General features: G+C 49.1%; 1 protein-coding gene across 2 annotated transcripts in view; it reads left to right on the forward strand.

Moving 5' to 3' along the window:
* Mps1 (dual specificity protein kinase monopolar spindle 1) overlaps positions 1-15,732 on the forward strand; it is a 134,547-nt gene that overhangs the window by 64,462 nt on the left and 54,353 nt on the right. For both annotated transcript variants that reach the window (XM_075695494.1, XM_075695502.1), the window contains exon 11: positions 1,462-1,536. In XM_075695494.1, the coding sequence (XP_075551609.1) occupies positions 1,462-1,536 (75 nt within the window). The remainder of the gene's footprint in view (positions 1-1,461; positions 1,537-15,732) is intronic.

The raw sequence follows: 15,732 nt of genomic DNA on the forward strand, positions 1-15,732 counted from the left end.
GGCTATGGTTGTTGGGCTATCCCGGCCACGGTGGCCGTATTTAGATTGGGGCTAAATGTGAAAACATACGTGTACCTAGATTTAGGTGCACGTTAAAGAACCCCAGGTGGTCCAAGTTTCCGGAGTCCCCCACTACGGCATGCCTCATTATCAGCTCGGGGGTTTCGGCACGTAAATCCCCATAATTTAATTTTTAATCATTGAAGTATAAAGTCCAGAGTCCTGGGTGTCACCATAGGAAAATATGAGGAGTGATAGGCAAGGACACAATGTGCATATATGGGAAGGGCCTGCATTGCGGAATTTGGGTAGTGCTTGATGCACCTCCCTTCATTTTCTTTTGTGAAAGCGGAGGAGGGACAGCTTGCAGTAATTCGCTGTAGTTTTATCAAGAAAGCCACAATAGAATAAATATGTCCTGGTAATTCAAAATTGTAAATTTTCTCAATTGCTCTTTCTTTTAGGAGTTAGTGTTTGTTGGCATATTGCTAAGTAATGTCAGTGCACCAAATCTGGAATGTCTGGATAGGAAGCTATACTGCATAGATCATTATATTCACCTACAGATTACAGTAGACTCCCGTTAATTTGACTCCAGTTAATTCGATTTTTCGGTTAGTTCGAGCCCAGCAGAAGGCCTGTGTCAGCGGCCATCCAGTTCTATGTGCCCAACCTTCATTATCTCTATCCTAAAATTGGCCTTTGCTGCATCATTGAAACTTGACCAGTCAACACCCATGTGCCAGACCCCTTTAAAAGCAGCATCTGGTTCAGAGGAGCTTAGTGGTCAGCAAATGTGTTGAATACACGTCATCTTCCACCAAAAACTCCTAGTTTCAACCTACCCTAGGAAGATTTTCAAGCGAGAACAATAGCTCACAATGTCTGATTATGGCATTTACCCAATTCTACAAGCTCCTTTTCTTTTCAAGAAAATTGGGCCAAACATTGCCCGTGCAGCGCCAATAGGACACGATACCAAAACTGCCTTGGCATCGTTCGGGCGCTTTACCGCATACCACAGATGTTTTGCGGCGAAGCTGAGTTGAGAAAACTGGTCATCATTTTGCAACACATATTAGAACCCTTGTCCATTTTTGCTAAAAAATTGGGTGCACTTAAGACTTGATGCACGTCCCATCAGTTTCTTTTCATTTTCTTTTAGGAGTTAGTGTCTGTTGGCTTATTGCTTCGTTTAGAAGCTTTAATGTCATTTCTACATTAGTTATCTGCTTTGGACACATAAAAAGTGAGCATTTGATTCAGGGGCATGTTAGAATTGAGGAAAGTACCGCCATATAAATCAGCAGCCTGTTTTGACGTTTCTTCATCATCTCGTTTAATTTGACCCACCAGTTAATTCCATCAGTTTTGGCAGTTCTGTCAAGGTCAAATTAATGAAAGTCGATTGCACTAGTGTTCACTTGTCTTAGGATTGCAGCTTTGGTTTTTTTCTTGCAGGAACATTTCTACATTGAAGTAAACCGCAAGAAGTATCACATGCTGAGCGTCATTGGCAAAGGCGGATCAAGCAAGGTAGGCATGTTTACCAAAATATTCTAGCATTTATCTCCAAATGCATAGCAGGGACGATTGTACTGTATTTCTTGGCATATAAGTTGCAGATTTTCCGGACAATTCCTTTTTTATGCTTAAAGGTTTACCTGTTGTGGTGGTGGCGTAGTATCTACAGCATTGCCTGTCAAAGGAAGCCTGAGGGTGCGGGATCAAATCCCAGCCGCCGTGGTAGCATTTTGATGGGGGTGAAATGCAAAAACGTCCATTTACCATTCATTAGGTTCACATTAAAGAACCCTTGGTCGGCTCAATTAATCCGGATTCCTCCACTGCAATGTGCCTCATAATCATATGGAGGTTTTGGCATGTAAAAGCCCAGAATTTATTTTAATGCCTGGAAATTGCTTAACTTTATAAGCTGACTGAGCACTGCATGGCAGCATTTGGCAACCACAATGATGGACATCAGCACGTAAAGCTTGACATGTAGGCAGTGTACAATGTGGTAGCAACAGTGCGGGCAATGGCCAAATGCAGGGCCTCTTAGGTCATGAGCACATGAAATTCTGTACACTGTGTATGGAAATGCAAAATGCCATGCAAACATAACATCCATGGTAGTTGTTATGCTCTCTTAGAGCCATAACAGTGTGTCCCTTGTCATGATTTGTTAATTGCTTTGTCAAGGTGTTTATTGACAGGGTATGAAAGGAGATAGAGATAGAACTCGGTGGGGTAGTCAAAACCCTGCGAGCAGTCCGAACCAGCCCCGTGCGTAAAGTGCTGGTGATGCGCCTGACGTCCCTGCACTTCTTCGTTAGATTTCATACACTGGAGATGTGCTGGGCTAACCAGCGCTTCTTCTTTGTTACATTTGTCCCCCGAAGAAATAGGTGCCATCCTGGCGATCTAAGCATAAGGTAGCATAGAGGGATCGTAGAAGGGCTTGAGCCGATCTACATGAACATGAGCCGATCTACAGTTTCACAACCACAACAGCGCTGATCAGAAGACGACACAGGCTTGACGACATAGTTCACGGGGGAAGTTTGTACAATAACATGCCGTGGGAGCAGCTTAGAAGAAAGGCCTGGAGCTAAAAGTGGAACCCACAGCCAAACCAATGAATCAGAAGGGAAGCTTGGGGGGTTAGAGCCACCACAACGAAGCTTCTGGTGTGTCTGATCTGCGGTGGTAAGACAGCAAGTGAGTTGTCTGCATTTTTCAGCATGCTGCACAGCTTGAGGGACAGGAACACATTCTGATGAATCAGGCTAGTAGGGTAGAATGGTATCGATGGTGCAGGAAGGTTCGTGGCCGTACAGTAAGAAAAAACGTAGAAAAATGAGTGGTGGCTTGAGTGGCAGTATTATAGGCGAATGTGACGAACGGAAGCATAGCGTCCCAGTTGGAATGGTCGGACGCAACGTACATGGCGAGCATGTCACCAAGAGTACGTTTGAAACTCTCCGTCAACCCATTCGTTTGCAGGTGGTATGCGCTAGTGGTCCTGTGGATGACGTGACTCTCCTTCAGAAGCGACATCACGACTTCAGATAGAAAAGCACGGCCTCGATCACTAGGAAGTTCCCGAGGGGCTCCGTGACGAAGAACAAAATGCCGCAGTATGAATGATCCAACATTTTGGGCAGTGGCAGATGGGAGTGCAGCGGTTTCTGCATAGCGTGTGAGATAATCCAGTGCAGCGATAATCCAGCGGTTGCCAGCCCCGGTAAAAGGAAGTGGACTGTAAAGGTCGATTCTGAGACGATCAAAGGGAAGGGACGGACAAGGAAGCAGCTGCAAAGGTGTGGCAGTGGGAGTAGGCCGACTTTCGGCGCTGGCAGTCGTGGCAGCAGCGGACGTGCTTATGAACGAACTTGTACATGCCAGGCCAGTAATACCAGAGCCTAAGACGGGTGTAGATTTTTAACACACCACCTTTTGCACGTTGGAGATCCGTGTGAAACGATGCGCATAAATCAGCCCGAAGATGACGCGGTATTACGAGGAGCCATTGCTGACCCTCGGGGAGATAGTTGGACAATAGAGGAGTTGGTCGCGAACAACAAAGTGATGCGCCTGCCACCGTAGCGTCCTAGATGCTTTAACGATGTCAGGATCAGAAAGAAAGTCCAAAAGCGAAGAAATCCACGGATCTTTGCTCTGCTTAGAGCGCATGTCATCGATGGCAAGTGCTGACAGGAGAAAGTTGAGTGGGCAAAGACTATGCGCATCAGGTGAAATGGGCGAGCAGGAGAGAGTGCCGGCATCGGTAGGCTTGCGTCCATAGCGGTACATGACCCCAACGGAGCACCCAGCATGCGAGGCGGCCAGAGGGGTCTTTCATTGAGGAGAGCCAGCACAGCGCATGGTGGTCCGTTACTACATCAAATTGGCGGCCGTATAGTAAGGTTGAAATTTCGTAAGGGCCCAGAGTATGGCTAAATGCTCCTTTTCTGTAACAGAGTAGTTTAGCGCCGACTTTGTCAGTGTGCAGCTAGCATAAGCAACGACGTATTCCTCAAGACCACATTTGCATTGGGCAAGAACCGCCCCAAGGCCGACTCCGCTGTATGGACCTTAGTTGGGGCAGCGAAGTCAAAATGTCGCAAAACAGGAGGAGAGGTGAGCAGATGGCGAAGGGTCCTGAACGCGTCATCGCATGCTTTCGACCAGGCAGATAGGGCGTTGTCTCCAGCCAGCAGTTGATTCGAAGGGGGCAATGATCATAGCGGAGTTCTTCACAAAGCGGCGAAAATAGGAGCAGAGGCCAACGAAACTGCGTAGTGTCTTCAGGTTGGTGGGTTTGGGGAACTCCACAACTGCACGGAGTTTTGCAGTATCTGGAAGCACACCTTCTTTGGATACGACGTGGCCTAAGATGGTAAGCTTACAGGCAGCAAAGAAGCATTTTTTGATGTTAAGCTGCAGGCCATCCTTAGTAAGGCAGCTTAATACCTGTCTTAGTCGTTGGAGATGAGTCGGGAAATCAAGTGAGAAGACGACATCATCTAGGTAGCACAAACAGGTGTTCCACTTGAGACCACGCAATATGCTATCCATCATACACTCGAAAGTAGCGGGCACATTACATAGGCCGAATGGCATAACATTAAATTCGTATAATCCGTCCGGTGGGACAAAGGCGGTTTTCGAGCGGTCAGCCTCTGCCATGGGGACTTGCCAATATCCAGACTGTAAATCCAAGGAGTAAAAGTACTCAGCACCTTGCAGACAGTCAAGAGCATCATCTATGCACGGTAGGGATATATGTCTTTGCGCATAATTTTGTTAAGGCATCTGTAATCTCTGCAAAAGCAAATAGAACCATCTTTCTTTTTTATGAAGACGATTGGTGGACGTCCACGGGCTATGGGACGGCTCAATCACGCCAGGCCGAAGCATATCGCTCACTTGTTCGTCAATGACATGCGTTCAGAAGCTGAGACACGGTGAGGACGCTGCCAGAGTGAGCCGTGTGAACCGGTGTCGATGCTGTGCGATACTGTGGTGGTGCAGCCGAGATAATGTTGATGGCAGTCAAAGGAGGCGGTAAATTCGCGTAGCAAGCTGATAAGTTGCGCGCATTGTGTACTTGTCAGATCACCAGAGATGGAAGCACTCCAATGATTGGCACTGTCAAGGGCGGTGAGGGACATCGAATGTGTGTCGTCGGGAGCATCGAGGAGCGTTGAAGAATCCACAGCTTGCACGTAACCGAGGCACTCTCCACGATGCAAAGTAATCGGCAGAAAAGACACATTGCACACACACATGACACCACGGCCAACACTGAGGGCGATGACAGCAAAGGGCAATGGAAGGGAACGGCAACGGACGAAGACGTCACATGACGTGAATAGCACGATTGCGTCGCGTGCCTATGCGCAAATACGGAGACGACGACGGCTGACTGAGGAGGGATATCAGTAACTTTGACCACAAGCATTTTTGTAGACGTCACAGGATCTAGGGGGTCCATGGCTGCATCGGCAAGAAAAGACAACTCCACCTCGGCGCGGGCACAGTCAATGATGGCATTGTTTGACAAAAGAAAATCCCAGCCTAGGATAACATCGTGGGAGCAGGACGGCAGCACAATGAATTCAATGACATGAAGCGACTCTTGGTTATAACACGTGCAGTGCAGGCTCCCAATGGTTCGACAAGCTGTGCGCTCGCAGTACTTAAATACATTCCGGAAAGTGACGTTTTTACCTTTTCTATTCGTCGGCAAAGTCCTGTGCGTAACACCAAAATTGCTGCGCCCACATCGACCAGTGCGAATGTTCAAATCCCTTCGACGTATACCTCAATGACGTTGCAGGGGTTAATTCGAGGCCTTTGGCAAATCGAAGGGGACGCAGTTCTTGCCTCGGGAACTGGACACTTAATTTCCCTGAGGTAGAGGGCTTGGCCGGTGTCTCATTGGTGAGATGGAACGGCGGCATGGGGATGGGGAACGAGCATAGTTGAGGACAGGGATTTCATCCGGCGGCACTGGAGATTGTAGTTGTCGAGGGGCATAAGTGCTCATGGGTCGGCGGTTATCATAAATATGCAGCATACTGCGTCGACAAAAGCAGGCAACGTGTTCCAGAATACCACAATGTTAACATATTGGGCGGTTGTCCGTGGTGTGCCAAGGATTTAGCTGACATGGTAGCTGTGGATCATGCAGTAAGAAGAGAATTGGGGGCGGTCGCACAACAGCTTGGAGAGGTGGACGGGAAGCGAAGAGCGGCCTTGCAGCGACGTCAGCGTATGTCAAGGGCGCCGCGACGGTAAGCAGGTTGAGTAACAGCTGGCAGGCACTCGGCGACTTGCTCCTTGATGAAGCTCTGTAACCCCGGTGTCAATGGAGAGTATGGTTGTGCATTCGTAAAGGGCACCAGGAAAAGCTGCTGAGCAACTTCTTCTCGTACGAATTCCTTTATCTGGTGCATTAGAGGCGACTCGTCAACATCTAGCGCCAGACCTGAGACAGCAGCGAATTCTGAGGACGGTTGCTGTGTGACTACTCACTGCCTTCGAAGTTCGTCGTAACTCTGACACAGCGCAATGACGGCAGACACTGTGGTTGGGTTTCGGGCGACCAACATTTGAAAGGCGTCATCCTCAATTCCCTTGAGGATATGCCTGATCTTGTTGGCTTCTGGCATCGTTGCGTCGAATCTGTTGCACAGATTAACGACGTCTTCGATGTAGCGGTTGAAATTCTCACCCGGTTGCTGGGCACGTCCGCGCAGGCGTTGTTCTACCTGAAGTTTGCGGACAGCAGGACGACCAATGCCTTCCGTGAAGTTGGTCTTGAACGCCGACCATGTCGGGATTTCGGATTTGTGGTTACGATACCACAAATGTGTAACATTGATCAAGTAGAAAATTACGTTGTTGAGCTTTGCCGTATCGTCCCAGTGGTTGTGCGCGCTGACTCTGTCATACGAGGCAAGCCACTCCTCGACGTCCTGATCACCGGTACCCGCAAAAATAGCAAGATCCCGCTGACACTGCACGCCAGGACAGATGACAGTTGGTGCCGTGACTGCAGCTTGTTGAGCTGAATTATCAAGCGTGGTTCGAGAAGGCTGGGCAGGATCGTCTGGCATGGGCCGAGATGGTTGAAAGGTTAGGCTTCAAAGCTCCAGCGTTGATGGAGTCGTACCCAGCACTCTCCACCAAATGTCAAGGTGTTTATTGACAGGGTACACAAGGAGAGAGCGATCGAACTCGGTGTGTTAGTCAAAACCCTGCGAGCAGTCCGAACCGGCCCCGTGCGTAAAGCGCTGGTGATGCGCCTGACTGACCGGCACTTCGTTACATTTCATACGCTGGAGATGTGCCAGGCTAACCGGCGCTTCTTCTTTGTTACAGCTTCTAATTGTGTGAGGCACTTTTTCAAGTACATTCATTGGAATGTACTGAGATTTGACTGACTATGTGCAAAGTTTCAACAGCGTGCCTTTGTGCCTCTATCTGCAGCGAGTGTTCTAAAATTGCACCCATACTTTTTCCCTTATAGGGAGGTACTTGTGCAATTATGGAAACTTTGTTACTTAATGGTGGCTTTTATGATTAATCCACTAGCTGTTTCGGGCATGCTATTGAGGAATATTAAAGGGGCTCTGAAACACCTTCCTAACTAATCGTAGAATGGCCTCACCATTAAAGGACATCCTCTAAAAACTTTTGTCGCACAAATTTTTCAAATCCTTAAATTACAGTCAACATCAGGTTTTTTGGACTCCCTAGGGGCTGTGAAAATGTCTATAAAATCAGGCAGTCCGAAAAAAATGAGTGCATGCCTTTTACTGCCCCCAAGGGCTCATATTTTCACAAGCATGTCCGAAATAGCTCTGAAGGCCTGCCAGTACACTTGTTAGGCATATAGGTACTTGTACTGTGACAGGAAGGTTCAGGTGTGTATAATTAAGGAATATATACTGTGTCCTGTAGCATTTGCTCCTTCCCATCGTTCATATGCTTCACCACGTGCTTTCCATGATTTGAAGCCATCGAAGCCATTGCTGACAGCAGCGAATTCTTTCAATGAATAACACAGCACCGAACAGAAAGAAGCTTTGTACCAAATGTTGAAGCAGCTAGACCTACTGTTGCCGCAGTGGTGGCTACGGCTGCCAGTGGATCTGCATGCGAGAGCACAGATTCGAAGTAAGATGATCAAAATGGTCGCAGTGGTGGGTAGATTTTTTTTCGCCGCGACCGCCCAGGGTAGATTTTTTTTATTGCAGATTCCAGTTCTTCTTAGGGACTTATTTCGAAAAAAATGTACCGTAATTTTTCTAAGGTGACCGTAAAGTGAGAAACAAATATTTTGCGTGAATGAATAACAATAAAAAAGGAAATAAACTTATCAGAATTAAAAATTTGATGCATTTTGTGGGGATGCGTGACTCTCACGCCTCCCCTGAGATCTAGTTTTCCCGCATGGCTCGTCTCCTGCAGGGCGGCTTCGCCCGCCGCGTGGCCTGGCGCCCGCGGCGGTTGGAGTGGTGCAAGCGCGGTGCGAGAGATGGCGCGAGCGTCGCGCCGCTGCGGGGTTACTCGGGCGTCGGGAGACAAGGCGCTCTGGCTGTTGGGTTCGAGACAGGAAGCGGGACGGCCGTGCCACACGTGCAGCGACGCTCTTGCCCGGCGGGTCGGCGCGCGGCGGGGACGTATCCCGCGTGCGCGCCGACCCATGCTTCTGCGAGACCGCCTCGCGTGGCCGCCCTCGAACGCGCCACGATGATGTGGGGATGCGTGACTCTCACGCCTCCCCTGAGATCTAGTTTTCCCGCATGGCTCGTCTCCTGCAGGGCGGCTTCGCCCGCCGCGTGGCCTGGCGAGATGTGGGGTCTCTCACACCCGTACTCTTGGGACAAAGGAACGACAACACAGTAGTGCAAACAATCACAAGGGCATTTATTGCACCTTTCATAGATCAGTGCCTGCTAGCCGAGTTGCTATCCACAAAACATGCCGATGGGCGCGCGACAAATCTAGAAGTCTGACTCACCGCGACCGGAAGCGAGCGAATATGTTCGCCCCATGCTGGATCCCAAGGCCTGGTCGTTCGCGTGTATGGTCACGCGAATCGTGGCGCGTTCGAGGGCGGCCACGCGAGGCGGTCTCGCAGAAGCATGGGTCGGCGCGCACGCGGGATACGTCCCCGCCGCGCGCCGACCCGCCGGGCAAGAGCGTCGCTGCACGTGCGGCACGGCCGTCCCGCTTCCTGTCTCGAACCCAACAGCCAGAGCGCCTTGTCTCCCGACGCCCGAGTAACCCCGCAGCAGCGCGACGCTCGCGCCATCTCTCGCACCGCGCTTGTACCACTCCAACCGCCGCGGGCGCCAGGCCACGCGGCGGGCGAAGCCGCCCTGCAGGAGACGAGCCATGCGGGAAAACTAGATCTCAGGGGAGGCGTGAGAGTCACGCATCCCCACATCCCCCCAACCTTAAATCACTACATATTCCGGCGAGACATGTGACACAGTCTAACATCAAACTGTGCTTCGCAAACAAGGTAGAACATTAAACAGTGGTCGCGCCGAAGAAATGTCCGCACGCTGTCCATAACATGCGAGCCGACATTGTCCTTGGGTGCACCGCTGGCGTCCGCCGGTCACAGCGACAGCTTTGCAGACTCGACGGCACGATGCCAGGCCAGGACTCCGGAGACGACGACGCAGTAGTCGGTACGAACAAGCGTCGCTCGCGCCGACGCGCCCTGCTGGGAAGAGCCGCCGTAGCTGTCGGTGACCGCCGGCTCTTTTGTCCGCCACCGAGGGTTGTGAGCTGGATGCAGGAGGCCGCCGAAGTCGCCGCGCCGAACTGGCCACAGCATCACCATCGCCCGGGGTGGCTCGATCGTAGTCCGGGGCAGCAGCAGACGATGTGCAGGTGACGGCAAACCAGGGGTGACTCCAATCACGCTGCGTAAACTCAACACACTCGGCAAACACTAAAGTAGTGCAAGGGAGAGGAATTATGCATGCGCATCGCCCACGTGGTACGATGTTCAACTCGGCTAGCAAAGATCGGGCAGCTACTCAGATGCTAAGTTCACGTGAACGAAGCTCGCTTTCTTGAGTCGAACGAGTAATTTCAGTTCGTGCGAGGCTAAATAGAATGAGGGAAGCGAATTGCAACACCTCAACGCCACGGTCCACCAGGTTGTGTCCCTCCACGTGCGACAGGCAGCTTCGCAAAGCCTTAGGCCTAAAGCGTCGCTACCCTGACAACAACCGGCATCCAAAAACAACACCCAAAATGGGCGCAAAACAGGCAGCCGCGAGGAGACGTTAGCTCTGTGAGGTGGTCCTACTCCGCTCGGTGCACAAAGCATCCGAGTTGACGGCGCCCACCGTCCCAGACGGTGTCGGAGCGCCCGGTGCCAGGCCGCAATACCAGTCAGCCCGTAGTGGCACCCGTGGCCCGCGGCCACCCGGCTCCCAGAGCCGCGACTTCATCCGAGTCAAAGAGATAGAAGAAGCTATTTACATAAGAAATTCGGATCACCCACGAGGCTTCCGTACTCACTCGCTTCAGGCTTGCCACTGCTCTGCGGGCGCTCAGCCTCGCTCTCCCAGGATGCAGACCACGTGGCTCTCGTACCGACGAATGCCATTAAGAAAAAAACACTTGCGAAAAGGCTTAGCATGTTGACATGTTCAAACACACTACCGCCACCATCACCTCGCTCAAGAAAGCACGCCGCCGACGCTAGCGATCAAAATTCACGCTAGGCCTACGCTTCGGTTCAAACAAAGGTCTCGAACGAAGCAAACTGTTAAAACTATCGTCCGATGCCCCAAGAGGTCCACGTTGGGCAGCCAGATGTGGGGGTCTCTCACACCCGTGCTCTTGGGACAAAGGAACGACAACACAGTAATGCAAACAATCACAAGGGCATTTATTGCACCTTTCATAGATCAGTGCCTGCTAGCCGAGTTGCTATCCACAAAACATGCCGATGGGCGCGCGACAAATCTAGAAGTCTGACTCACCGCGACCGGAAGCGGGCGAATATGTTCGCCCCATGCTGGATCCCAACGCCTGGTCGTTCGCGCGTACAGTCACGCGAATCGTGGCGCGTTCGAAGGCGGCCACGCGAGGTGGTCTCGCAGAAGCATGGGTCGCCGCGCGCCGACCCGCCGGGGAAGAGGGTCGCTGCACGTGCGGCACGACCGTCCCGCTTCCTGTCTCGAACCCAACAGCCCGAGCGCCTTGTCTCCCGACGCCCGAGTAACCCCGCAGCGGCGCGACGCTCGCGCCATCTCTCGCACCGCGCTTGTACCACCCGACCGCCGCGGGCGCCAGGCCACGCGGCGGGCGAAGCCGCCCTGCAGGAGACGAGCCATGCGGGAAAACTAGATCTCAGGGGAGGCGTGAGAGTCACGCATCCCCACAATTTTTATGCACATAGTTCAAGGCTTTGAAAATCCGCATACGAGAATATTTCACAAGTCTCAACTGTTCCTGCTCTTACGCTAATACGTACGTCCATAGCGTAACCGAACTGCGTAGGTGCGCGCACTCACGAAAACTGTTTGGTTGTGTGCCCATCAAAAAAAGCAACACGTGCGACAAACTTCCGCTAATCTTCATCTTATCGCCAACCAGCTAGGGCAATTAGTTTTCGCAAGTCCTAAAGAAAAGAAACGGAAACGCATGCATGGTGGCACCCTTCCTATGTGCACCCCTGTGAGCACTAAACGAGTGAGAAACAAGCAGTCGCCCTTTGAGCGATTAGTAACGAGATAGCCATCACTTTTGCAAGCGCAAAAAACCGAAACCGCCCGCGAAACAAAATCCAAATGGCCGCCCGCACGCGCGCGTGCCAATACACGAGCGGTAGTATATAGACGCGCGGGAGCAAACTAGCGCTAAAAAAAACTATGCAACGAAAACCAAGAGAGGGAGGCACGCGAAAAAAATTCCCTGTATCCCCACATAATGGCAGCACATGACAGAAATGAAAAAGTTAGGAATTTATAAACGTACAGACGGCGTCGTAAATCGACCATTTTTGGACTTTTTTGCGGTGCCGTATATTTACGTCACTGACCGTCAAAGGGTTAATGCAGTTTTAAACCTGCAGTCGCGGAAAAAAGTCTAGAAAATATAATGGGGAAGAGTTTTTGTGTCCAAAATTTCAGACACAATTGACTCTATGGGGGGTGCATGGCTGCTCTGCAAAGGTGCAAAGGGAAAGTGGGTCGTTGACTGTATTAGACTGTAGTTGACTAGATCTCCACTAGCGTACTCAAAACTACATGGGGGAGAATGGCTCGGAGGCCAAGCCCTGCTCAAAATGGTTGTTTTCTTTTCAACACTACGTCTAATTCAGACGTATGCAGCACTCTCTCAGGTGCCTGGAGCAACGTCATTTAGACCAATCAGTACATGCATTTGTCAGATAGTCTTGTCATGGCACCCTGTGGTGGCTGTAATACCCATGTTGTGCAGCACGCTGATGCATTTTCCGAGGCCACGCTCAGCATACACAGCTATACACAGCTGGCATGTGCAGACCAGAAGTGCAAAGATGAGATACTTGATATTGGAGACATGTATTTTTCATCTATTTAAATGACAGTTGACATATAGTACTACTGAGAATGTTCTCGCCATCATGAAATCAGCCAGTAACTGTTAGGGGGCTTCGCTGCGTGATGCCATTGCAGGGGAAAGAGCAAGTGATTTTTCACTGTTTTTGACATGAAATGAAAAATTGTCTGCTTCATGCAGTGCAATAATATTTGGCTTGCATGTTCACAGGAGCCTCGTCTACAGATCGGCAACATGCCTTATGTTCAAAAAGTGTTTCAGGGCCCCTTTAAGTTCAGCTTCTGCAATAGCATAAATGCCAGTCTTGCAGGGAGAGGAAGCTTGGCAATCCAGAAAAAAAAAATGCAGAAAGGAAAGAAGGGCGGTAGCACTTCCATGATGTTTCCGCACCAGCTTGCCCTAATGTGGAGCATCTGCTCAGGTCCAGTTAGCTGTTTATCAGTTTATCAGAGGAATTTTTCAAGCTACAAAGTTTTCTTATTGAGTATTTGCCACGTCTTCAGGCACTGGACTGTAGGTCCACTTCACTGCATAGTGTGGTTATCTGTGGCAACGGAAAGATGCAGCATGGCAATGTGCACAACAGGAGGTAAGCTTTGTATAGTAGTTCATGTTTGCAGCCTCAAAACAACATACTGGGCGACATACACTAGAGCCCAGAAGAGTGCCTTTGACTATTGACCATTACTCGGGAGCCACGAAATCAGTGTCATGTCACTACATTGCTGCAGCTGAAAGTTCCCTTTTAGACTAATGCGACACATGTGAAAAAAATCGTTTAGAACCTTTTCTGCACATCAAAACAGTGCTCTTTCGTTGCTGTATCCTATGAAAATTTTGTTTAAGTTAAACTAATACTACTACTGTTTGTACTACTACTACTACAAACACTACTGTTTGTAGCATACTTCTTTTTATTGATATTTGCTTCACATCTCCATTCATTATTGCTTACCTTCTGCTTATCATTGTGATGAAGGCAGTGCTTAAAAGTCACTAAGCTATTTAGGCATGCAAGTTTTTAATTATATTGTAGGTAATTGCATTTGTTGTTGGAGCCTCTCAGCTGGCCATAAATTAGAGCTAATTTGTGATTGTTAAGAATTTTGTTTACTTTGACTAGAGCACTCAGGTGGCAGACAGCCAGAAAAATTTAAGCTTGTTATTTTTTGTCACTTGTTTCTCACTTAGCAAGTGGCAGTCATTCTAGCAGCTGCTTTCTCTTGGCAGGATTTCCACTCGGGGGTCATGACCATCCATAAGGACCTGATGAGCTGATTTATTGAAATCAGTGGAGCTCATTCACATATAAAGAAAATGTAAAAGCACTGACGTTGCACTAGCTTCCTTTTGCAGATACTTGTACATGTGGCTGTCTTGCACTAAGGCCAAAAAACACTTTGTAACCTAATGAAACATCTGAACAATGAGTTTTGCAAACGATTATTGCTTGCAAGAAAATGAAACTATTTCAGAATGGTTTTTACAGCCATAGCTCTGACATATCTGTGGTTTATCTGCTTTTCAATGCTGTGTTCTGTTGCTAAAGCTTACAATGAAGTTGCTAAAGTATGGAATCCAAGGTCATAATACATTAACCTTTTGAGGGTCAAATGTTTTCGCAAGAGCTGTGCAATAAAAAGAATTGACAAAAGGGGCAAATTTCATTAGTAGGAAATGATGGAAAAGTCATGAATACAGCAAAAATTTATTGCAAGCAGTAGTTTGTCTGAAAAACCCTTTATTTGCAACCAGAGTATACAACAGTCTAAACCCTTCGAAACGAAATCTCCTGACTGCAAGATTCTCGCGACAACGAAATATTCTTGTATCCCCTGCAAACGCCCATAGGATTCAGTGCATTTCGTACCTCTCAACAACGAAATGTGGCTGTACTACAATCCCGCATCAACGAAATTTGGTGGAACGTAACCCCGCACATTACCTACTTGCACAAGGCTAGCAAACTTCAAAATGGGCTCAAATGTGATTTCTTTGCACCAAAATTGCATAAAATATTACCACATTACACTTGCGTGGGTGCTGCCATTTACAAAAACAACCAAGCGCCAAAAGCCATCGCCCTGGAAACATGTCATGGCCGCCATCTTGTTTGTTGATTGTCCGTTTGAAGCGACAGCATGTTGCTGCTGACATGTGACAATGGCTTTTGCACACCTGGTGCAGTGTGTAATGTACGCCTCGGCGAGAAAAATGCAGCAAAAACAAGGAAATCTATGTCCAGCTGACGTGGAATTATTTATGGCACATGGTGGTCGCAGCATGGAGTGCCACGTATCGGGCAGTGATTGGGCGATCGTCCGGGAATACACACTCCTTGCTTCAAGAACACTGGTTTTAATGCCATCTGACAGGCATTGCATGTGGATTTGATGCTGAATGTAGATTTGTACGAAGGAGCCGTAATCTCTATCGATTGCCTTCGGGTGCACGAGATATGATCACTTTCGCACTCGGCACCGAACGTGTCCGTGCCTATGGGCGACAGCATGCGTTAGAGAAATGCTGCTGCATGCGTGGAGCACTGTTGCTCTGTGTCCGATGCCGAGTTACACAAAATCTCACAAAAGTGATCGTATCTCCGAAAGCAGAGCCGAGAAGACTGCTCCACAGCAGTGCTGCCACTGCTGATCGACGCATGCAACGCATTTTGTAGTGTCAGCAATGCAGCTTTATATCCTCGAGCAAGCTTGTGAAAGTAGGCTAACCAAATTTTGACAGTAAAGTTTCGTTCTGTGATGCATTACCTATCTGGGCTGTCTCTTTTTGCAACAACAAAATTCTCGTGAAAGCGAATTTTTTCACATTCCCCGCTGATTTCGTTATTGCGAGGTTCAACTGTACGCACAAATACGCTGTCAGTAAGATTAAGAAAAATATCTACCAAATTTATGGATATCAATTTGTCGTCACAAAAACACATTTCATCAGAAGAAGAAACACATCGGAAACAAGTCTGAAGAAGATATGCTTGAGCAGTCGCCAGGAGAAGAAGCACCGCACATAGTCATAATAAAATCACGACTGTATGCACCCCAGTGTATGGAATATGCGAACCGCTACCGAAAGGGGGACCGCAACTGAAGGTAGAGAAAAATAAAACTCACTAGCATCTCT

Source organism: Dermacentor variabilis, chromosome 1, assembly GCF_050947875.1.
Source record: "Dermacentor variabilis isolate Ectoservices chromosome 1, ASM5094787v1, whole genome shotgun sequence".
Taxonomy (NCBI): domain Eukaryota; kingdom Metazoa; phylum Arthropoda; class Arachnida; order Ixodida; family Ixodidae; genus Dermacentor; species Dermacentor variabilis.